The 25,825-nt window shown below is 35.7% G+C and overlaps 1 protein-coding gene across 1 annotated transcript; it reads left to right on the plus strand.

Moving 5' to 3' along the window:
- Positions 1-1,402: 1,402 nt before the first annotated feature.
- Positions 1,403-25,825, plus strand: LOC108675594 (glutamate-gated chloride channel). Its single transcript, XM_018163616.2, has 10 exons — positions 1,403-2,132; positions 2,701-2,825; positions 7,965-8,044; positions 16,012-16,081; positions 17,503-17,656; positions 18,952-19,034; positions 19,713-19,847; positions 22,268-22,497; positions 24,321-24,488; positions 25,592-25,825. Exons 1-10 carry the CDS (start codon positions 1,468-1,470, stop codon positions 25,823-25,825), a joined length of 1,944 nt encoding a protein of 647 aa, XP_018019105.1. The 5' UTR covers positions 1,403-1,467.

Genomic DNA, 25,825 nt, shown 5'->3' on the forward strand with positions numbered 1-25,825 from the left:
ACTGCCTTCCTATATACCGCACTGCCACCCTATATACCGCGCAGCCATCCTATATACCACACTGCCTTCCTATATACCACAGTGTCATCTTATATACCACACTGCCATCCTATATACCGCGCTGCCATCCTATATACCGCACTGCCTTCCTATATACCGCACTGCCATCTTATATACCGCTGCTCTCGCAACCCTCATATAAGACTGTCAAATATTGACCACGTCAGCGTCATCAATGAGGCTTCACTATTTTCGTTCGTCAAGGGTTTTCTGAGATGAATATTACGCATTTATTATTTACAATAGTAATACTTATTTAATAAAATATAATGCTCCTTTTGGCTATAAATTAGACTATTCTTTAGGAAATATTGAATTTGACTCTGATTTTTAACATTATAGAGTAATTTTGATGGATAATAAGTTCAAGAATAATATGCTCAACTTCATGTGAGTGAAGACTACGCGTTACTCATCAATTACACATTATCGGTGTCTTATTACCAACATATCACGAATTACGTACATGTTAACCAAGACTCATTACCTACACATTACACATTTTTCATTACCTATACATTACGCATTTCTAATTACTTATATAATACGCATTACTTACATATCACGAATTACGTACATATTAACCAAGACTCATTACCTACACATTGCACATTTCTCATTACTTATATAATACGCATTACTTACATATCACGAATTACGTACATATTAACCAAGACTCATTACCTACACATTACGCATTTCTCAATACTTACTTAATACCCATTACTTACATATCACGAATGACGTACATATTACCCAAGACTCATTACCTACACATTACTCATTTCTCATTACCTACACATTATGCATTTCTCATTACTTACATTATACGCATTACTTACATATCACAACGTGTGTGGCTCTGCGCTAATATGTCTGACTGAAGAACATGCAATCTTCTGTGATGGTATTTGTTATGACAGAGAAGCTCTCATTTCATCTGTGAATAATATTTTTTTTCCAAGGAATGGATAATCCAGAATATTCTTCCTAAGACCGTCCCTGATATCTGCTCATGGGTGGCAGTTCTGATAAGTTGCTCCTGAATTCTTTAATATTAAATAAAAAAAAGTTAAGTGAAATTCTAACGAAACTGCCTACTCAGGAGTTATCAATTGTATGAATAAATGTGACTCTTTTTCACGCATGCTCATTTATTTTCCAAATTGCAATGATAATTAGCACATAGTTTAATGTTCTACCTTATATTAATAGTCATGTAAATACATAAAAACAATTTAGTTAAATAAGACTGCAAATTATATTATCTCGTAAATTTGGGTTCTTGCAGAGAAATCGGGAGCTACAAGTGAGGAAATCTGTGTTTAACTTGGAGAAACCTGCCGTGGGGAAACCGTGGATTCTAAGAAACAAATTTCATCCTTACATGTCCCAGTCTTCGCTGGAATGGGGAAGGACATTCGGTCCTGGAAGCTTGTAGACTCAAATGCTCGTCGGGAGTCAAATGAAGACGATTTTGCACCGAAAGATGTCACCCGGCACCACAGAAACTGTCTACGGAAACATCAATTCGTGCCCTGGCCTCAGGCTGGGTTATTACACTCTTCAATAAAGACGAGAAAATGTGCGTCTATGCAAGACAGCAAGCGAGTAAGACTCGAAGTGGAGTCAGTGGGCGAGTCGTGCGTCCTAAGACCGAGATTATCTCAAAGACTCTGCAAAGAAGATCCAGCTTCCCCGGGGAACTCTGAGAGTCTTAGCTTTGTGCCACCTCTCTTAGCCGGAAGATTGGAAAGAAACTTGGGCTTAGCCCCTGAGGAGGCAAAACGTCTATCTAACTTACCCACTGATGTCAAAAAAGAACGATTTTTCACCACAGACGACGAGCAGAGGATGGATCTCATGAGGAAAAGCACTTTCTCAACTGCAAGTCCTTATGAAGGATGTGAGAAATACGATAAGGACTTTGTAAACAAAGTCCAAAGTGATCCTAAGTCTGTAGGTCAAGAAATAAGGAAAGCGTCAAGAAGGACCAAGCCAGCCAACTGGCCAGCGCTGTACAGCCTCCTGGTGCTGCTCTGCGCCATGATGGCTCTGTCGGTCAGTGCAAGGTAAGGGCACTGCATGAATGTTCCTCTTAAAATAAAAGTAAATTACTATTTATTGAAACTGCTCAGATATTAAGTGAAATAAATAAAAAAAGCTGTTACATTCCTTACCCTCTATTGCACGTGGCCATTAAATGCCATAATTTGACCAGAATCCGGCCACTCCGTCATGTGCACCTAGCCATTAAATGCCTTTATTTGACCAGAAGTAGGCCATAAAATTTACTGCACGAGGCCATGCCATAATTTTACCAGAAGCAGGCCTTAACGTCTATTGCACGTGGCCATTAAATGCCATTATTTGACCAGCAGCCAGCCTTAACTTTCTATAGCACGTGGCAATCATTTAAATAAATAAAAGTTGTTACTGCGATGACTTGAAGTAAACTTCCATATCGAATTTACAACGAAAAATTATATATCCATCTACATTGTATTTTAATTGCATGTGGAGCTCAATGTAATGCCATTCCACATCGAATTTAGTACGAAAATTAAATATTCATGTACATTGTTTTTAATTTCATTTTGGAGCTTAACGCAATGCCATTAAATGGCATTATTTGGCCAGGGGCGGGCCGTACCGTGCTGGCAGTAACCAGAACTGGCGGGAGAAAGAGAAGCAGAAGCTCGACGAGATCCTGGGCGAAGGCGTGTACGACAAGCGCATAAGACCTTCTGGTATCAACGGTACAGGTACGACTGTCAAAAATAATTAAAATACTTTAATTTATTACTCAGAATATTTTAATTATTTTGATTGTCAAAAATAATTAATTAAAATACTTTTATTGATTACTCAAAATGTTTTTATTCTCTAATTAATTTAAATTATTTTAATTAACTAATTAATGTAATGAATTCACCAGCTACTTGCATTAAATTCACCAACAATTGTTGTTCATTTGTTAGTAATTGTAGCAATAGTCTAATACAAATTTTTGGACGGACAAATTTTCATTTAAAGTTTTAGATGATTTGCCTCATCAAAAAGATAGTACAGTATTCATGTTAAAATTAATTTTCACGATAAATTTTTTCATCCTGATCATCCTGACGGTTTGAAATCAGTAAAAAGGCCATAAAAATTCTTAGAACAACATGAATATTTTTATTTTTTCTCAATTTGACATCAGGCTAAGCATTTCGTTTAATGGAAAACATTTTTTTAACATTTGAAACAATGGCATCAAACGCACTGAAAGCGCATTAGATATGAAGCCTTTAACAAACAAATTTCATGAGCAGTTGTAAATAGCAAACAACTTAAACCAAAGTTGAATATACCAAGCAACTTATACCAAAGTTGTATATAGGAAACAACATATACTAAAATAAAAAAATGACGCGTGGTCTCTACGCTCAGATGATATACATTGACGATAAGTAGTTTGGATTTATTCCAAACTTAAGATGCGAAAATTATCGAAATTTAAACCAAATATTTGCTTAATTAACAGGATTACTGACGCATAATAATAAATATTATCATAATAAACGCATAATAATAAATAATATTACCATATTATGCATATTATGCATAATATTACCATATTATGCATATTATTATTATTATGCATATTACCATACGCATAATAATAAATAAAAACACAACACGAACGTCACTAAAACATTCGACCCAATCAACCCTGATTGTGATCTGTAAATCTTCAAAATTTACAAAGGACTTAACAATTAACTAAGTTTTCTCTAAAATGAAATTGTTGAATTTAGTTCCTCATAAGTGAAACAACCTTTAGTACGTTACATGGATATGATATTATAATTTATTCTTGGCTATTTAACGAGTAAAATTTAAGAAAACTTTTCTAAAATTTATCACAGTTGAATTTTATTTAAAAAAAGGAAATAGTATCTACTATTTTTTCAATGCCGATTTTCTCCCTTGTAGGCTTGTAGAAGAAGTGACCTCTTGAGAAGACATAAATAGAAGAAAACCTTCACAGTCTTTCAAAATTTCCAAATTTTGTTATAATTTTTATCAAGAAATCATTCCATGAAGAAAAGTCATTACAGAAACCATTCGCTAGACAATAACTTTTAACTGTGTTATTGTCAATAACTGTAATTTTCTGGTACACATGTAGCTTAAATATATTTCATTCTTCGCCAAAGAGCACAAAAATTTAACTTCGTTGTTATCTGCAGCAGGTCGCTGCTAAGGGTTGACGGTAAATCCAATTGAGTTCATTTACCCTGACAATAATTTCAAATTTCCCTTTGTTCGTGTGTTCGTGTGCTTTTTTCCATATTATTCACATTATACATTATTATATATTGTTCCTGTGTAATTTTTCAGAAAGTTTTCCATTTCTGTAATGTTCAGTATATCTGTGAATAATGCATTGAACAGTATGAAGAATTTTCAAAGTGTTATTACTTGTGAACATTTTTCGTTATTTTTGACGACCAAAATACAATTCAATACAGTCGTATAGTCTTCAATAATTTCAGTATTTTTATAAATCTACAGACAGTTTATTGACGACTTAAAATAGATAAAGACTTAGGCAATTTTAGCGATCAACATTCAGTATGTTAAAATCATAAAATATATAAAACCTTTAATATTATTAACGACCACACATGCATTCTACATAGGTTTTAACCAAAGCTACAGAAAATTCGAATTTTAATTCCAGAAAATTCGAGAATTTTTTACGCATATTGGAAAGCTGCTCTGTCGCTAACAGCCTTCCATCCATCATCAATCCTTCATCCATGTTCTCTATCACTCTCCGCAGCCATCAATATCACTCTTGATGAAGGCTGGTTAGTTAAAACTCCATTCATATTCCAGTCGAAAATATCAGTGGATTATACCAGAGACTATCTTGTGCATGAAATACGAAGATAAAATTCTAAAATGTATCATGATGACTATACATTTGCCGGAGATGAACGACCATATATAATAATATTGTGATAAGACATAGTAGATCAGCGAATGCTCACTATTACTATAAATAAAACGTTTACGTAGATTGGATGCCCATAACTTTCTCAGAAGAAAAAAACGACTAAAATTAGGCTAAAATTAAAAAAAATAGCGTTTCTCGTATGAATTTTCTGGCTGGCACACCGGCATAACGAGCGCAGGTAACCGCCCTCAGGTTACCTGTCAATCAAAGCGCTTACTGGCATCGTTAATACGGATTGCCCTTTCGCCGTATTTCTTAGTGGTTTTCAATGGTAGCAAATTTTCATACAATATGTGCATAGAAGTAGGCTCATTTTTTCAGGAGTTGAAATTCTTTAGGACATGAAATACGGCTAAGAATCGCACTTTTGACTTGATAAGAATTGCACTTGATTTTCATATTGCACATTTGACTTGATGAATGCAAACAATCAAAATTATTTAAGTAGTTAGAAATAAATTAACCACCAATATTGATTGTTTAGAAACAAATTATACCCCCTCTTTTAATTATGAAGCTCATCATCGTGTGTTAACATTCACATTACTACCACGGGGTATTAGATTTTGCAATAACTGAATGAAAATAAATTAATTAAATGTAAAAATAATTGTATCATACTTTCTCATTGTCTGTGAGAGAATGACAAACATGAATGAATTAAATTTTGATTTCAACCATAGCCTCAGGAACGTTTTCTGAAAGAGGACGGTCAACTATAGTGTCCTTAAAACATAATAAACCTTTATTTGTATAGCCTTTACAGTGAATTAGTCGTATCGTTTTTACGCAGTCATGCATCCTTATCTTTAGAGTGAACAGCTCTACAATTAATCACATTTATTATTAAAACTTTCGGAGTCATTAGAAAGAAAGCTGAAAAATTTACTTTTTCTCGGACTGATAAACAACCTGACTTTTTTGTGGGACTTTTTGTCGGACTGATAGTTATCGTTATCATATAGTCATTAGTCTTAACCTTCGTCACCATAACCATTTTTTATAAACAACCATGATCATTATCGTTATCATATTATAGTCATTAATCTTAACCTTCGTCACCATAACCATTCTTTATAAACAACTATGATCATTATCGTTATCATATTCTAGTCAATAGTCTTAACCTTCGTCACAATAACCATTCTTTATAAACAAAAAAAATCGAACCTTTCATTTGGACAAATTTTGAGACACATTGACCCTATTGAAAAAAATTGTAACAGTAAATTGTAATTGTACAGTGTAAATTATTAGAGGTACAGTAATAGGCTCAATGTGTCTTAAAATTTGTCCAAATGAAAGGTTCGATAAATCCTGCAACGCGTCGCAGGATTTATCTAACCTTTCATCGAAAAATCGAACCTTTCATTTGGACAAATTTTAAGACACATTGACCCTATTACTGTACCTCTTATCAGAAAGCTTGAGAGATTAAACTCAAAAGAAGTCCTCAATAAAACTGGCATTTATTTTAACCAAACATGTTTAAAGGAAGGGCTCTACCCTAAATATACAATGTTCGTTACCTAAACTTTACGTATGTTCCCGCACTTATTTTGTCAGTTGCTTGTATTTTCATAGTTAGATTCAAGAGTTTTATTTGTAGGATCGCTAAAAGTAAAACCCAGGATGAATATATTGAAATATATTGAAAAATCCAAGCTTTCCGCGTATGGAAAAATAATTATAATTAAATGCGTATATGCATCCAATCTCTAATGACCTACAGTTTGGTGTTGATTATTCGGCTTTCATTCCCAAAAATGAATTGAAATGATTTGAAATTAGTTAATTATATATAATTATGTCAATTGGAAAGGTTATTCTGATTGTTAAAACGTGCTTCATAATGGCTTATTATAAATAATGGTTTAATAATGGTTTAACTGAAAACATTGGGCACTACAATTTTTCACATTAATTATGAAAGGAATTCTTAAATTATACATTAATTACTAAATATACATATATTAAATTCTTTTGTAAATCGCTATAATTTACTATTCAGTTTAGCGATCCTGGTTAGACAATTTAACTTTACTGCCAACCTGCTATTTGATTGAATTTAAGCCTACAAACCATTATTGTTTAATAGTTTATTGTTCGTAATTTGAGAGAAATAGCTTCTCTAATGGCTTCTTCCTCACAGCTTACTTGATAATCTTCATAAGATTCGCTCTCGTTTTTTATCCGTTAATTATCTTTGTATTTGTAAAATTCAAGAATATTTTCTATTTTCACGTAAAAAGCCATTTACCTCTCATATACATTAATTGTATTTGTAAAGTTCAAGAATATTTTCTATTTTCACGTAAAAAGCTATTTACCTCACACAGCCCACTAACGTTCATCCTATTGCTAACTACAAGATATTTCATTCATAGTTATTTTATTGCTGCATACATAGTAATGGTACTCATGAAACAATTTATTATATGCTAATAACAAATTAATTTCATTAATGCAACATTCCATTTTATTGCTACTAAAGCGCTAAATTTGTCAATATAATCTGTCAATTCAGTGCAACATATTCTGTAATATTTTAATACAAAATTACAATATTTAAAACTTTATATTATTTATTTTCAAGAGGATTTCACTCACCTAAAGATGAAGCCAATAATTCATATGAAGATGCTGATTCTCTCAAATCAGTACCTCTGCATTAAGCTTGGCCTATACTTTCTAAAAAGTTAAGAGATCGTAAGTTCATCATCCAATCATTGACGGCCTTTCAAGCTAAATCTACCAATCATAGACAAGAAAATAGTGCGTAAGTACTTACGTTCACTTTGCTAGTTTTGAAAGTATGGCCCCAGTTCCATTACATTAACCTTGATTATAAGTTCAGTTCTAATAGTTGCATGTATCTTATTTTCACTGTTAGATTCCTCGCATGATGAGCCAACTCTGGTCACAGTCAACCTACTCCTGCGGTCAATTAGCAAAATTGACGACTACCACATGGTGAGTTCAGGGCAGACTAGCGAGAAATAATAAAGGAATACAACTAGAAAAAATATTCGTGTGTTACTATTAGTTATAAAACAAAATGCACAAAAAAAACTGCTCGAAATTGCATGCAACAAAACTGCAAATCATCAAGTTAGCGCGCACCTTCGTGGAAATTTTCATCGAATTTTACTTCTAACTTCTAAAAAATTCTCAATAGTTTTTTATTATTATTAAGATTATTTGAGTTATTCCATCTGAAGTTTGGGTGTTTTAGTTAAAATAAAACTACTGAGTACTTAAGTTTTGATTGACAATTTGCAAGATCAGCCATCAAAATTTTCATTTTATGAATAGTTGAGTTACCTATTAAACCTATTTTGTTCGGTATATTTGAATTATTTTTAATGTTTCATATGGATTCGTTGAACCGATGTCCAGATAATGGCCAGCCTTCGGCTCCCTGTCACTGCCTGTTATTCCTAAATGACATGTGGAAGACAAGATTTTATTTATACAAACACAAGCTTCCAGTTTTCGAAATTCTCGTACTAGTCATACCAAAAGCCCCAAGGGGAATTGTGGGCAAAATCTTCCCCCAAAATCCCAATCTTGCAAGTAATCCTTCCGTTGAACGGATCAAATCCCCAGCCCTCTTCTTCCCTAAACCTCATGCCTCCTCAACTTGCCGTGTTTGGAACTCCCCAACAACAGCGACAAGCGTGCGCTTGCTGGGGAATCTGTTGTCCCCTTATATATAACGGGCGTGTTATAGGCGGCCAGGGTATGGCCGACCATATAGGTCGATATTTGCCAACAATGTAGCCTGTGTTTTGAAGCGTATGCACTTTCCGTGCTTTATAAACATTGCAATATAATTTGCGTAGATAAATTCACTTAGTTTGTGATCGTATTCAGAGAAATTCAATTTTCTACCAAGTAGCTCAGTGCTTCTGAAGTCGGATTGCCAGCCAGAAGACGTGTTTCACGGTATACCTTTAAATTTAAATGCAAAGAAAATTTTCTCCAAAATTCATCATATTTTCGTAGAAAGTGTTGGAACTTTAAATATAAATGAAAACAAAATTTCGGACTATGAACATTTTATATAAAGATATTATAATTTTTGTGGAATTTTCTTTACATTTAAATTTTTCGCAAATTTGCGATTCAAGCAATAAAGTGACATAAATAAATGGAACATCTTGTTACAACCCCCTTAGCACTGTAGCCAGCATGTGAAAGGAAGAAAGTTATTTACAAACAATAAAACTTTTTTAATGGAATTTATATCGTAATATCGTGTATATTGAATGGTAATAGTTACTCTAGATGAATGTATAATCTTAACTTACGTCGTTGAGAACGAATATCCACTTTCAGTAAAGATTTCATCCACCTAAAGATGAAGCCAAGAATTCATATAAATTAAGTAAAAATTAAAATTTCAACACGTAACTGAAACCATTATATTCTCACCGGTCAGCGACAACCTTGTGTCAGCGAGCATGAAAAGAACGCTTTTCCTTCACCGGAAGAATAGCCTGCTTGATTATATGGCGCAATTGTGATGCCGATGACACGGGCTAAGTGGCAAAAAAATATGTATATATTTACCAGACGATATATTCAACAAGATCGATGTAAAAACATTACCCGTGGCTGCATGAATCAATTGTTCTTGCTACGTATTCATCTTTCGTAAGCCCTCAATGATAAATTATGACTATTAATGGTAAATAATGGACATGGAAAAAACCTCTAACAAAAATCGAGCAATTGTCAAATATATTTAAATTTTGAGAATATCATTCCAGTTTCTCAGAAAATTACTTAATGTCTTTCCAACAATGTGTTATGGTTTTGTACCGTTCAATCCAAAAGATGTTGACCTACAGGCCATTGAACTCCGAGTTTGAATTTATAATATAAACTTACACTAACAATTCATATTCAGGCTCATCAGGTGAATTATAAGGGCAATAATTCAATTAAACCTTTCATAGAGGGATAAAAAATCATCCATCGTAAAATTACGCACAATATCTTCTATCAGAATTTTATAAAGTAAACTCTAAATCACTTGGGACAGGTCTGCAAGTTCGCCAAAAATTCTACATCGATTTTGAGGGGTTTGGTCCCTAATTTTTACAACATTTTCTATAATGTTGTAAGTGGAAGGACGACCTGAGCGAGGTTGGTCATTAATTGGCATTTCATTTTTTTTTTTTTGAAGCGGAAGAACTACCCGAAAACTTGCGTTCTCCCCATAGCATCATCCCTGCAGGACATCTGTAGCCTTTCCTTGCCAGTTTTTCACGGAAGAAAGAAACATTTGATGGCCGCACGTTGCTCACGAAAATCAGCCATCATCAAAAAACAACGATAGCGAAAAAAATTGCCACAAAAAATATTGCGATAATAGAACACGGCAGAATGCGGTACTACCAAAATTTCGCCCACCTCACAGTCAGTCCATTATTTTAAGGGGTCCCTCCTCGTATGTCCATCAGAAATCGAAAAAAGTGAATATAAATGATAGAAAAATTGATAAACTCTGAGCAAATATACAGAAATGGACGCCGCTGCAGTAGCTGGTTTCGGAACACTGCTGGAAACTTGCATAATTATCCCAATTTAGATTCACCTCAGAGTAATTTAAAACAGTTCCTCTTAAAAATTCATGATTGTAAGACTGCATTTGCTGCAAGATTTACATCCAAAACCTGTGCAAGAAACAAGTATATGAACAAATTAATGACTTGGCGTTCACTGTTGCTGCCATGGAAAATTGCAGCAATTTCGTCGAGTCATTTCGCTTCTTAAAATTACTGATTGATGTGCGCATAGTTGGATTTAAAAACGCTTCCAAAGGATGAATTTCCTTCCTCCGCAGATACACATTTAAAATTTAATCGACCAAGCTAAAACAATAATAAAGTATATTATGCATATATATTAACAACGCTCCTCTCTCGACCACTGCATGGTCGCAACTGAACTGAGTGGACGAAAAACTTCATAGCCCGCGCACCATATTGCGCATGGCGCCACCTTCCTAGGACTAATGGCCGCCACGTGGCGCGCAATTCAAATAAGTAAGTTCCCGCGCCGCACCCTGTACAATATATTATATAATATTGCTATTATTATCATAATAACAGTATTATTATGACTGTTGTCATTAATTATTTTATTCTATCATATATATTTTATTCCTGAGCCCAACTTTGCCAACAAGCGCTGTAACTCCTGAGTTGCGATGTTAACGCTCACAAATTTCAGCAGTTTTAATTAAGGCAATGCCGAAAATTCCTAAATAAAATACAATGTAATTGCTTTCTATTTGCTGCATTGTTTATAAAGCTTTTGTAAATTGGCTTTCGCTTAGCCGGGAAAAAATCTTAATGCGGGCTAACGATTAAGCTTCCTGTTACAGTCGATTTGATTTTTATTGCAACAATGAATACCAGACTACGAAACTAGAATCAAGATCACCTGATTCACAAAAAAAAAGATAAAATTCATTCTGCAAGTTTTTTAACCTACGACTTTTCTAGCTTGCTCACCTTTAGCCTTTGCCGCGAGATACAGCCATTACTACCAACGAAGTTGAATAAATAAATAATAAAGTGTGTAAAATTTTCTAACAGATTAGAGTGCCACATGTCAAAGCAGAAAATTGTGTTCGAAATGTGGCAAAACCAGAAAAACTAAAAAAAAAAACTCATGAACATGTTATTTTAGGGGATAACCTCGGTATTGATGCAGCTTGAGAGGCAGCGATGCGACATCATGACCTCAAATACCTTTCAAATTTTATCGGTGGCCTAGGGTCGGCCAATGAATGGCCACCCATGAATCGGCCAAGATTTACAATAGAGGTTACAAGCGAGGCGGCAAATTGTGCAGCTGCCACTGCGGCAAATTTTTCCGACTGAAAAAATAATCTTTCGACGTCGCTAAATCTTCGGGACGCAGCCGGGGGTTCGGGGGGAACCGCTGCAGGGGACGTGGGGGAACCGCTGCAGGGGACGTGGGGGGAACCGCTGCAGGGGACGTGGGGGGAACCGCTGCAGGGGACGGGGGGAACCACTACTGGGGACGTGGGGGGAACCGCTGCAGGGGGCGTGGGAGGAACCACTGCAGGGAACCGGTGCAGGTTCCTAACGGCTACAATTGATGTCGTATGAAACATCATTAATTCGTGCCATGGATTTCGGATATTGAAATCATTAAAGTAAATTATTTGTTTCGTCTCTGAATTATTTTTAGAATGAGAACGTCCTAAAAGAAAGAAATAATAAATATTTTTAAGGGCTTCCACCGAGGCAATACGCTATTATATACATAAGAAAAGCAAGACGTGAGACATTTCATGGCTGTTCAAATACATGTAATAGTTATAATTTCTATAACATTTTAAACGAAATAAAAATTAACGTTAAACTCTGCCGGATGAGGTTGATGCTGCAACGATTAATCCTGCTGTGTCAGTTTAGTCCGGCAGATAAGCTGGAATAAATTTACGGTTTCAAAGAAAGCAAACTGAAGTAATAGATAACCATAACATACGAAAATGAAAGCTGCGTAATTCAATCATAATATACATGTGGTGTTAGATGGGGTTAAAACTTATAATAAAAATAATTTACGATATATCATATCTACAATGGGCCGTAATATGAATTATGAAACTGGAAAGCTCTGCGTCAGCGTAGGTGCTGCAAATAATGTGAATTACGGCGTAGCTGCAATTTACTAATATTATTTTGCGTTTATTTTTAATTATATTCATCGATAGTAAAACATAAGCAGCAAGCGCGGGTATCTCGTATACCTAATTTAATTCTGCAAACATTTAAGCTTCAGCACAGCAAGCAATTCTCCACGTGATCTCATTTCCTTACTGAGGAAGACATCCGCCATGACTTCAGTGCATTAAAGTTTATGTTCCAATATGGTGCAAAATTAAGCTATTCTTTAGGTCCCAGGAACTGCCAATGCATATGTTATTAATTTGAGCAAATTGGTAGAACTTGTACTGTAAATTTTTGATGTGTATATAATTTTATTTTAACTGGATATTAGCGGCACATTTGTCATCAATAAGCCATCGCGGCTCCCATAAACAAAAATTATAAGGTTTATTTCTAGATTCAATGAACAATAATTGGCTCATCGCTATTCATGCCTCGTTTAAATATAAAGCGCCTCGTCGCAATGCAAAATAAAATGCTTGAATCCCATCGTCTCTTCTCTCGTCGCTGAATCAGTCTCGCTGCTCAATGCAAATGGACCAGGGAATATTAGAAGTCTCTTCCTGTCACCAATTTCAATGGATTTAATCACCGCGAAAAAAATATGCTCGGGTTTTTGGAGAGGGTTTGATGAGAGATTGTTTCGGTCCATCGATCCTGTCATGACTCGTGGAGAGACGAATAGTGCAGAACATGCCAGCGCAGTGCAGCAACGCAAAAGGCACATCCGCACGCAGAACAGAACAGTGCAGAACAGACCAGCGTAGAGCAGCAACGTAAAAAAGGCACATCAGAACGCAGAACAGAATAGTGCAGAACAGAACAGTGCAGAACAGACCAGCGTAGAGCAGCAACGTAAAAAAGGCACATCAGAACGCAGAACAGAACTATGCAGAGCAGAACCACCCTGAGCATGACCGTGCAAAGAATAACCAAGCAAAACAGAACCAAACTAAGCAGAAGCCTGCAGAGTAGTAACTATTCTCCCGAAGAACCGTGCAGAGCAGTAACCATTCAAAGTCTTAAGCTGAAGCCGTAAGTTGGACGCAACGCAGTGCACCTTCTCCTCAAAAAACTATGAACAAAATGAAAGGAGCGTTTTTTATGTATTTAATTTTTCCTGTCGATATTGTTGCTATTATTTACTATTCAAAACTACGGCAGAACACCAAGCTGACGTCTGTAAGCGGCTAGCACCGTACCTAGGGTCATAGTATTAATTCTCCGGTTATAGAGTAGAACTTAGTACGAAGAGATGGGCTGAGGTGTGTCAGGTATTGCTACTTTATGACCTGGGGCCATACTTTCAAAAGAAGTTAAGAGATCGTAAGTTCATCAGCCAATCATTGACGGCCTTTGAAATAAATTCCACCAATCATAGACAAGAAAACAGAGCGTAAGTACGTACGTTCACTTAGCGAGTTTTGAAAGTATGGCCCCCGCTTAATGTAAGTAATTGCATTTACTCTCACATTATTGATTAGTTCATGTATTCTATATCTCTCACTACTATTAGTCAATTCATGTCTAGACTAAATTTATATTAATTGAATTATTCTATTTTTAGAGCTATGACCTAGAATTAAGTGAACACTGTAAGAGGAAAATTAATATGTATTAAAATCACTTGGCTGCTTAAGTCGCAAATTCACCAGGAATTTAAAAGTAAAGAAAATAGCCTAGGCTTGCAGAGCATAGGGGCAGGAGTTATAGAACAGGGAACATACTTGCGCATCCCCCTCATTCAGCCGTACGTATTCATGCCGAGCAGTGCAACGTCCCGGTGTCCAATAGTGATTTTAGAGTTTTAGCCTCCACAACCGGTGTTTCTGACCTACGAATTTTAGAATCATTATTTATTTTCAAACAGAAACCCAGTTTAAATGCTGCATTCAGTTCCTATCCTCTACAAATTGTAAATAGATAGTACTTTCTCTACATGTCATCTCATTTTTATTTCTGTTATCTTCGATTTTAGTTCTAATGTCCTCAAGTTTAGGTGAATTGTTTGAATGTGAATTTTAGGCTACTAATTGCTTGTACCTGTGTTCTAGGTTTTGAACTGACGATGGAGCTGGACTCCGAAACGTTTTCTCTTATCAGAAATTGTGAACTTTTTGGCTATTTTCTTTACTTTTAAATTCCTGGAAAATTAATAGTCTTGACAACTTAATGCCCATGTTTTAAATATTTTTCAAACCTTACAAATTTTGATGAACGATGAATGCTAATATGTATTAATTTTTAAATAATAAAGTTAATAGTTACCAGTTTTATTTTAATACCAAAAAATGTGTGTATAGTCAATGTTGCAAAACTAATGGGAATAGCACACCGATCTGGCGCAAGAATAAAGCTGCAAATCATCATGGTGCGTATTGCATGTATTCCTACTGTACGCAAAATTTTTTAGAAAGTTTGACATTTGCATAGTGAAACTACTTTTTTATTAAGTTTGTTATGAATATGTGTTTTTCCAAATTTTTCGTTCTTATAACGATGGTGTAAGTAACATCGTAACGGTTTCTGTAAAACCCAAATTCCCTTTACTACAAGTATATTTGTATGATATATAAAATATGTAATCAAATCAAAACTTTAATCTTTAAAAAAAACTTGGCTTCCTCGTCAAACCAAAATAATCATTTTTTTTTTGTTGAAGTAACGTATTATTGGATATTTTAGATCATATTTCCTTGTAGAAAAATTCAATTGTCGCCCATGATCCCCATGAAAATTTTTCACTTTTAGTTAGTGATATCGTCGACCATTCAATATACTTCTCGAAAAATTGAAATTGAAAAATCAGTGATAAAGCACGACCTATTTCTCACGTCCTCACCAGTCATTTTTGTTCTTATTAGGATACATTTTTTAACAGGTTATAAAGTATAACCATCGTTTTAGGATAACCCTCGTATATTTAGTTACCGTTCTCAGCAACAACATGAATTTAATCAAAAAAAGTAATCATGACATACGGTGTGCTTTGTCTCTTCAATAATTGAAAATCGATGAGTATTTTCAAAACCATTCATCGAATTTATGACGTTTTTCACATTTCCGACGTAATTCCTCGAATTTTTGACGTTTTTTATCACATTTTTGAGATACATTTCTAACGATTTTTTACATTTCTGACGTTATTCCTCTCATTTCCGACTATTTCCCCAAAATTTTCGACATTTTTCATGTCTATTTATACATTTTTACTGCGCGCAGGAGTACAGCGTGCAACTCACATTCAGGGAGGAGTGGAACGACCCTCGACTACGCTACAATAATATTGGCGGTACAATGAAAATATTGATATAATAATAATAATAATAATAATAATAATAATAATAATAATAATAATAATAATAATAATAATAATAATAATAATAATAATGCAGCGTTAGATAATTATATAAGTAATTTAAGTGTTGGACAACCAATATTGCGGGAAAACGAACATGTTTCTAAACATACTAGAATACTCGAGTTAGAAAAATTACAGGGTGCTTCACTAAAACTTCCTGTTTTGTATTTTGCGTCAAGCAGCCAGATGTTAAGAGAAAAGAGCGGAGATTTTTCATATAGAGAGCAAGGTCATAAATTTTTGTGTCCGCCTAGTTAGTAGCCGCTATGCATTGGACAAGGGAGAAGCGTGCGTTTGCTATCAAAGCGTACTTTTCTAATGGCCATTCCATTATCGTTATTCAACTAACATTCCGTACTCGGTTCCGTATTCGTCCTCCAGGTCGGGTTCCTAATTGGAAATCAATTATTATGTGGGTGAACACATTCAGGGCAATCTGAAGTGTGAATGCAAGAGGGTCTGGAGGTCAGCGGACTGCCACAACACCAGATAACATTGAAAGAGTTAGAGAAGCATTTCTGCGTTCGTCACAACTTCTTAGACAACATTATGCAGAGCGCCTCACCTCTTTGTGATGTGACGGCACATTTACTCAAGAAACAACCTTAAATAACGAGACTTGCTATTTTTCTGTTAAACTACCTAATGAGTTGCCTTATGCTGCTCAATATAGATTAGGCAAGTGGCGAATTGTATTGATTTGACCACCTTTTGCCGGCCCTATCCCCCAATTAGGCTCGGTGTGATTTTTTCATGGGATTATCTTATATAAATTGTTTACAATGACTGTCCAAGAACCCTACCTCATTTGAAGAACAACATACGCCAAGCCCTCCCCAACATACCCGTCAATATGCTTCAGCGAGTTGAACGGAACTTCTAAAAATCGACTAACATAATGCATTGACAATATGGCCGCCATTTTTCCAATGTGTCTTTTAAAAGTAAATAATACAAAAATTCAAGTAATGAATTTTTTCAACAAAATTTTTATTGTAATGATATCTTTGCGAGTTCTTTTTTATTAAGCCTTCAAATCAGGAAGTTTCCGTGAATCACAACTGTACACCACAGGAGGCATCAAGTTCTCACACAGAATATACACCACAGAAGGCATCAAGTACTCACACAGAATATACACCACAGGAGGCATCAAGTACTCACACAGAATATACACCACAGGAGGCATCAAGTACTCACACAGAATATACACCACAGGAGGTATACTCACACAGAATATACACCACAGGAGGCATCAAGTACTCACACAGAATATACACCACAGGAGGTATACTCATACAGAATATATAGTATACCACAGGAGGTATACTCACACAGAATATACACCACAGGAGGCATCAAGTACCTGACCCTGACTGAGCCAGACAAAGTTTGGATGCCGGACTTGTTCTTCAAGAACGAAAAGAAGGGACATTTCCACGAGATCATCCTCCCCAACGTCTACCTCAGGATATTCCCCAATGGGGGAGTGCTCTACAGCATCAGGTTAGTTAACTATCAATAAAAATATCAGCTTAATTCTTTGATGTAAATTGTTTACAGTAGAGCAGCATCTTAATTCTTAATTCGTTCGCTAACTATCAATAGAAATATCATCTCAATTCTTTGATGTAAAATATTTACAGTAGAACAGCTCCAGGTTCGCTAATACAATATCAATAAAAATATCATCTCAATGCTTTGATGTAAATTGTTTACAGTAGAGCAGCATCTTAATCCTTAATTCGTTCGCTAACTATCAATAAAAATATCAGGTCAATTCTTTGATGTAAAATATTTACAGTAGAGCAGCATCAGGTTCGCTAATATCAATAGAAATATCATCTCAATTTATTCTTTGATTTCAATTATTTACAGTAATCAGGTTCGGTAACTGTCAACAAAAATATCATCTCAATTCTTTGATGTAGATTATTTACAGTAGAGCAGCATCAGGTCCGCTAACTATCAATAAAAATTTCATCTCAATTCTTATATGTTGAATATGCTCAGTAAAGCAGCATCAGGTTAGCTAATTGTCAATAAAAATTTCATCTCAATTCTTTGATGTAGATTATTTACAGTAAAGCAGCATCAGGTCCGCTAACTATGAATATAAAATTGCACAGTTATTTATTAAATAATTTCATCACAATTGTTTGATAGAGATTACTTACAAATGCCAAGTGCGAAATATTTAGAACCTTAAATATTTGATTCATTTTTAGCGCATTTTCTCATTTATGGAAAAATGCACTATTGTGCTCGCCATGTCCGTCTGTCTGTCTGTCCGTCTGTCCGTCCGTCCGTGACCTCAAGTTTTCTTCGACGAGAAAATATGTTCTCTATCACTCACTGCAGCGAGTACTGAGTTATATTTTTTCATTATTTAATATAAACATATAACATTGAAACATATATTCCTCGTGTCTCAGTTTGTATATCCCTTCAGAAAAAAGGGTTTTCTGTACCTAAAGTTCTCACCATATTGATCGTATTATATTATTATAACTTTAATCATCAGGGTTTCAAACAAGTTATTTAATCCTTCACCGAAGGTCTATTCAATCTAATTATTTTTGCAATTTCTTTGTACTCGTCGTTGGTTATTCCTAATCTTCACTGCATCGCTGCTCCTGCTACAATGATGGGGTCTACGTTGCAGTTCTCACATCTGTTACGAAGAAGTTTGTACTAGATTGTTATTAATATTATCATCTAGTAAATTCTATTTTACTACATATTTGTTATTATGTCATGCAGAATGCATCCAAAATGCGTCTAAAAAATTGTTCGTGCAGGATATCGCTGACGTTGTCATGTCCGATGAACCTTCAGCTGTACCCTCTGGACACGCAGCTCTGCCAGCTGCTACTTGCCTCGTGTATGCATACAATAGTAAAATAATGGTGATATAATTCATTGATTCAATTCATGATTCTCTGATAATATTGTTAATTCAACGTTAATGGCTCAAATTTAAATTAAGGCTTATTTTCTTAATAGTATTTTTTCTTTGCTTTTGTAAAACTGATTCTAGTTATGGCAATAATTGTAAGATAAAATTTTGGTGTTCCGTTTGGAGATCAATATTTTCCGCTTATTAGATTAATTTTAGCCTTTTAGCGATCATCACTATCTAGGATATTATCTCGATTATTTAACAACTGCTCAAAACCAAAACTGGAATCAAGCATTTTTTATCCTCCACCATAACTTAATAATGATTTATCGATGTCCAAATCCACGTTCATATTCTGGACACTGCTCAAAATTATGCTTCATATCCTCTAATTTATGGGAAGTTACAAGCTGGAGACAAATATTCATTCTATTATCTTTATCATTACAATGATAAAGACGCATACTGGAAGACAGATTTCTTACGTAATTTCAGTTAAGCCACTGAGCCTTTCTATCAACAACACTCGATACTTAATATAAAAATATTCACACCAAAAGCTTGTTATTGATGTTTCTAAGGCTCTTTTAAAGTTAATATTACGTCATACTAATAATATACTAGTTTAATATAATAGTAATATATCGTAATATGTTTTAGATGGCTGGACCACGGAAGACCTGATCTTCAGGTGGCTGGCTGAGAAGCCTGTCCAGATACCGGGCAACCTCCACCTGCCTCGTTTCACGCTCGAGAACTTCTACCCGAAATACTGCAACAGCAAGACCAATACTGGTGATTACTTAACCTTATCATACCTCACTCTGCTACAAATAATATAACAGCAAGACCAATACTGTTGAATACTTAACTCTTTCATACCTCACTCTGCTACAAATACTATAACAGCAAGACCAATACTGGTGATTACCTAACCCTTTCATACATCACTCTGCTACAAATAATATAACAGCAAGACCAATACTGGTGATTATTTAACCCTTTCATACCTCACTCTGCTACAAATACTATAACAGCAAGACCAATACTGGTGATTACTTAACCCTTTCATACCTCACTCTGCTACAAATAATATAACAGCAAGACCAATACTGGTGATTATTTAACCCTTTCATACCTCACTCTGCTACAAATACTATAACAGCAAGGCCAATACTGGTGATTACTTAGCTTTATCATACCTCACTCTGCTACAAATACTGCAACAGCAAGACCAATACCGGTGATTACTTAACCCTTTCATGCCTCACTCTGCTGCAAATACTATATACTATAACAGCAAGACCAATACTAGTAAGGCTAGAACTCACTTTCCTACACAACGCGGCGTATTTTTTTTTTTTTTTTTTTTTTTTTTTTTTTTAGCAAACTGTCGTCCCCGGCCAGTCGTACATTATGTAAAACAGCATCAACTAGGCCACGGACGGAGTGGAGTGAAATGAAAACTGAAACGGCGTATGAAAACTGAAACTGCTGGACCAATACTTTTAGAAATAGGAACATTATGCAACAATGATGAACTATGTCGTCACGTACTGCAACAACAAAACATCTTAGCGAACAACTTACCCTTATTTCGTAAATAGATGCCAAATATTTTGTTTCTGTCCGAGTACTTTACTATAGTGATGGATGTAGAGATTCGGCAGATTCGTATGAGGTTCCTAAATAAGTATTAAGTTCAGTCGGAATGAAATTAACTATAAATGCACGTGAATAATATTTGATCATTCCAATACTTTCGTCGATAAACCTGCAACATCCAAAACACGTTCGAATTATCAAAATAAAACCATTTTTCTAATAGCGTCTTTAGCTACACTGACAATTTGCTGCCGTAGCAGCAATAATTAATTTCTTTTTCTATCTGCTAATGGATCAAATCAGACAAAAATTTATTAAATCAGACAAAGATACTAATGGTGAATAGTTGAACAAAGCGTGATATATAAACAAACTTTAGATTTGGTTTTAAATTCGATTGGTTATTAAGAAAAATGGAATCCAAGCCTCAGGAGTTTTCAATTAAATTATTCTCTAAGATTAGGAGTTAATGCGACCTGTTTACATTAATTAGGATAAACTTCTCGTTGACAAGCTATAAATTTATTTGTTTATCATTTATCGTTATTTCTTTCATATTTTTTCTACGTAAGAAATTATTTCAAGTTATTAGTTATATTGTCTGTATGAACGCTATGCTTCACACGGACAGACTGTAGGAGTCATCATCACTGTCCAGCTAATCATGAAATAACATGATTCCTTCTTACAATAACGCTACAATTCTAGCACTACAAAGAGAATAATGTGATTCTTCGATGTAAGATTTAGTGGATGGACAGTCATTGCACTCTAGGATCTGGTCGGTGGTACGTGTTAAGCTCTGAATATTTGAAAGAGAATGGTATCGCGGGCCATGTACCGTTGGAATGGCACAATCCGCGGCTGATTGGAGGTCTTACCAAAGATTCTAGGCGTTCCATTCAGGGCTGATTGGTGTTCAATATCGGTGGTGGACGGCTAAGCCCCCGCTTAAGCAATACAGTAATCTAAAACAACATTTAAACACGTAATATATAAATACATTCAGAAAAACATGAAGGGTTTAAAGTTTAGAATCTAAATAATTTTAGAAACCAATTTTTTCAGTCATAGTGTCAAAATTGATAAACCTTAAATCTGAGCAACAGCTAGGAAATATTGAATAAAATCTACGTACTTTACTCCAAAGATTTAAATTACTTCCACCGCACTCGTATTCACAGCACCCCACCATATATCCCCAATATTTACATTTTATCCATCAGTGCCTATAAACTTTCCCCTTTTATTTGTACATTTTTTATCAATGCAATTATCGATAATTAATTATTTGTAGTTAAATTGTTTATTTTAATAATTACTAATATAATTTAAACAATTATCATCATATTTAAAAATTTGCTTATTAATAGAGTTATTGTTGCAAACAGTTATGTTGTTTCATCTTCATTTTGTATTGTTCAGCATTATTGGTACGGTAAATAACCCGCTCGCTAATGGGCCTAGTGTTCGAACGTCAAGTGCCAGCATTAACTTCATTAATTCTAAAATTCACCACCATTATTTCCTAATTAATTTTCATCCCCATAATTTGAACCAACCTGTTTATGTAGTAGAACAACTTCACTAATAATTGACCAACCACTCAGGTGAATACTCCTGCCTGCGAGTGGACCTGCTTTTCAAGCGCGAGTTCTCGTACTACCTCCTAACCATCTACATCCCCTGCTGTATGTTGGTCATCGTGTCCTGGGTCAGCTTCTGGCTGGACCAAAACTCGGTGCCTGCTAGGGTATCCTTAGGCGTCACTACCCTGCTTACCATGGCCACGCAGACCTCGGGTATAAACCAGTCCTTGCCACCGGTGTCATACACCAAGGTGAGATATACCAGTCCCTGCCACCGGTGTTTTACACCAAGGTGAGATATACCAGCCCCTGCCACCGGTGAGATATACCAGCCCCTGCCACCGGTGAGATATACCAGCCCCTGCCACCGGTGAGATATACCAGCCTCTGCCACCGGTGAGATATACCAGTCCCTGCCACCGGTGAGATATACCAGTCCCTGCCACTGGTGAGATATACCAGTCCCTGCCCCCGGTGTCATACACCTAAGCGAGAAATACCAGTCCCAGTGAACTCCCCATATTGGAAACATTTTAAACATTTTTTAATCTCAGCCTATTCAATGTGACCTCACTTTCGAGATGACTCAAAAACAATCTTTGCTTAATGCTACTAAACAATTCGTCACTTTATTCACACACCTGCAGCGGTCATGGTAATATTTTTTTACAACACTTCTCTTTAACTTCACTTCTTGTTTGTCTGTTTGTCTGTCAGTCTGTCTGTCTGTCTGCTACAAATCTTGTAATCAAAATTTAACAATGAAAAAAATTATATATTAAAAAAATTTTATATATTAAAAAAATTGAAAAATTAATTTTTATAATATTCGAAAATTAAATGAGAAATTCATGGTACATCTTTAAGATTGGAGACACTGGATTCTTTGGAAGTGTGGTTTTCAAAAAGTAATTTTTAAACGTATTTTATAATATTATTGTTCGTTTCAACTTTACATGTAAGTGGGACTATTATTCGTAAAACAAGACACGCAACCGTTAGCTACTCTCAATTTTAAACCTATTGTCATTTCCGGTTACTTTTGCCTCCGACTTTTTACACTATTTCCGTTGATATTGGTAGTCGCAATCATGAAAGGCTGCTTATTTTGAATAAACTTTTTTAGATAAAAACTTTGGATAATTGCTCCTCATAAGCTGCCTTCCATTCCCACATCCATTCAGTTTGTTGCATATTTTTTTGCATTTGTACACACTTTCTCAGTCTAAACTCTTGCCGTACGCTCGCTTGATATTTTCATACGTCTTCACCACGAGCGTCATAATTTTACACTCGTACTATAGTTGATACATTTAACACGCCTTCATACGACGGCTCAAACCTGTGCTATACTCACCGTGTTCAACACGCCTCCACACTACAGCTCAAACTCCTGCTATATTTAGTGTTCAACACGCCTCCACACGATAGCTTAAACTCGTGTTAGACTCATCGTGTTCAACACGCCTCCACACGATAGCTTAAACTCGTGTTAGACTCGCCGTGTTCAACACGCCTCCTCATTACAAATCAACCTTGTGCTATATTTAGTGTTCAACACGCCTCCACACTACAACTCAAACTCTTGCTATATTACCACGTTTTTCTTAGCTCGCTTTCGTGTCTGTGAATCATTCTCTTGGTCTTTTGTATTTCAGTTAAAATATTTTACATCTAAAACCAAAAACGTGGGGCGCATCTTCATTTAGGCATGCCTTAATTTCAATTTTGAATTCAACCACTATTTCTAATTATATCAGCAATACACTTATCAAATGTTCAATGAACCATCATATTCATCATATCAAGTAATCACCAAACAATTCAACACGCCTCCACACGATGGCTTAAACTCGTGTTATACTCACCGTGTTCAACACGCCTCCTCAATACAAATTAACCTCGTGCTATATTTAGTGCTCAACACGCCTCCGCACTACTGTTCAAACTCGTGCTATTCTCACCGTGTTCAACACGCCTGCACACTACAGCTCAACCTCGTGCTATATTTAGTGTTCAACACACCTCCACACCACAGTTCCCACTAATGCTACACTCTACACCCTCTGACCAGGCAATCGACGTATGGACGGGTGTGTGCCTGACGTTCGTGTTCGGAGCGCTGCTGGAGTTTGCTCTCGTGAACTATGCGTCGCGCTCTGATCTGCACCGTGACCAGATGCGACGGCAGCAGCGGCAGTGGGAGGAGTTCTCCTTCGAAGAACCTTCCACTTTCCCCATGGTGAATTATCTCCCTGGGTAATACATGTGTTCACATGTTTGCATTTTATAACAGTGGGAAGAGTTCTCCTTCGAAGAACCTTCCACTTTCCCAATGGTGAATTATCTCCCTGGGGGGATACATGAATTCAGCTGTTTGCATATTATAACATATGTAAAGTTTTTAATTTTAGGCCAAAAGTCAAGTTGAGTTAAATCTCCCTGGGGGATACAGGTATTCATATGTTTGCATATTATAACAGATGTAAAGTTTTTAATTTTAGGCCAAAAGTCAGTTAAGTTAAATCTCCCTGGGAGATACATGTATTTACATGTTTGCATATTATAACAGATGTAAAGTTTGTAAGTTCAGGCCATAAGTCAGTTACGTTTTAGGCTTTTATTTATCTTTGTATTAGGTTAATACGAATTTCAATATTTCTTAAATTTTCACAGTCCTTCAGAGCGAAACATCATAGAATTTTTAGTGTCCTTTTCGATTTCTAACATCCTTATTGTAATGTTATCATCTTTCCTAACAACACCGAAGTACATAATTCAAATCAAAGACATATTTCCTTAGTACTCGTTGTGTTAAGGTTCATCTGTTACATTTCATTCGTGGGTTTCGGTTTCGAAATAATATTTATTCTCTATTTATTTGAACACTTCACATTAAAACCGAAAATTCTTCACTTATATGGTGCTGAAGGATTTCAGTTCAAATGACAGCCTAAAATTGTCAGAGAAAATCTTGAATAGATTTTGACGTGACCCTTCATTCCAGAAGCCCTAGTCTTCTTAGACCTAGAGGAAAGGGGGCGTGACATTTTTAAAATAAAACGTAAAGATATTTGACGTGACCCTTCATTCCAGAAGCCCTTGGTCCACTTAGAGGAAGGGGGGTATGACATTTTCAAACCAAAACGTAAAGATATTTGACGTCACCCTTCATTCCAGAAGCCCTTGGTCCTCCTAGAGGAAGGGGGCGTGACATTTTCAAAACAAAACGTAAAGATATTTGACGTCACCCTTCATTCCAGAAGCCCTTGGTCCTCCTAGAGGAAGGGGCATGACATATTCAAAACAAAACGTAAAGATATTTGACGTGACCCTTCATTCCAGAAGCCCTTGGTGCGCACTCACACCGGAGGTATGACCCTGGACAAGGTACGTGAGTGTGCCATCCACATGCCCCAGCAGCGTAGGGGCTGTAGGTCCTGGCTCTCCAAGTTCCCCAGCAGGAGCAAGAGGATCGATGTCATCTCCCGCATCACTTTCCCTCTGGTCTTCGCGTTCTTCAATATAGTTTATTGGTGCACGTACCTCTTCCGGGAGACGAGAGAAATACCAAACTAA

Source organism: Hyalella azteca, unplaced genomic scaffold (genome assembly GCF_000764305.2).
Source record: "Hyalella azteca isolate HAZT.00-mixed unplaced genomic scaffold, Hazt_2.0.2 contig16748, whole genome shotgun sequence".
In the NCBI taxonomy this organism is placed as follows: Eukaryota; Metazoa; Arthropoda; class Malacostraca; order Amphipoda; family Hyalellidae; genus Hyalella; species Hyalella azteca.

Coding starts and splice junctions, on each gene's coding strand:
- LOC108675594 (XM_018163616.2), top strand. CDS start 1,468: ATGGGGAAGGACATTCGGTCCTGGAAGCTTGTAGACTCAAATGCTCGT. Junction 8,045..16,011: donor AAATTGACGACTACCACATG/GTGAGTTCAGGG, acceptor TACTGCGCGCAG/GAGTACAGCGTGCAACTCAC. Junction 19,035..19,712: donor CCAGCTGCTACTTGCCTCGT/GTATGCATACAA, acceptor AATATGTTTTAG/ATGGCTGGACCACGGAAGAC.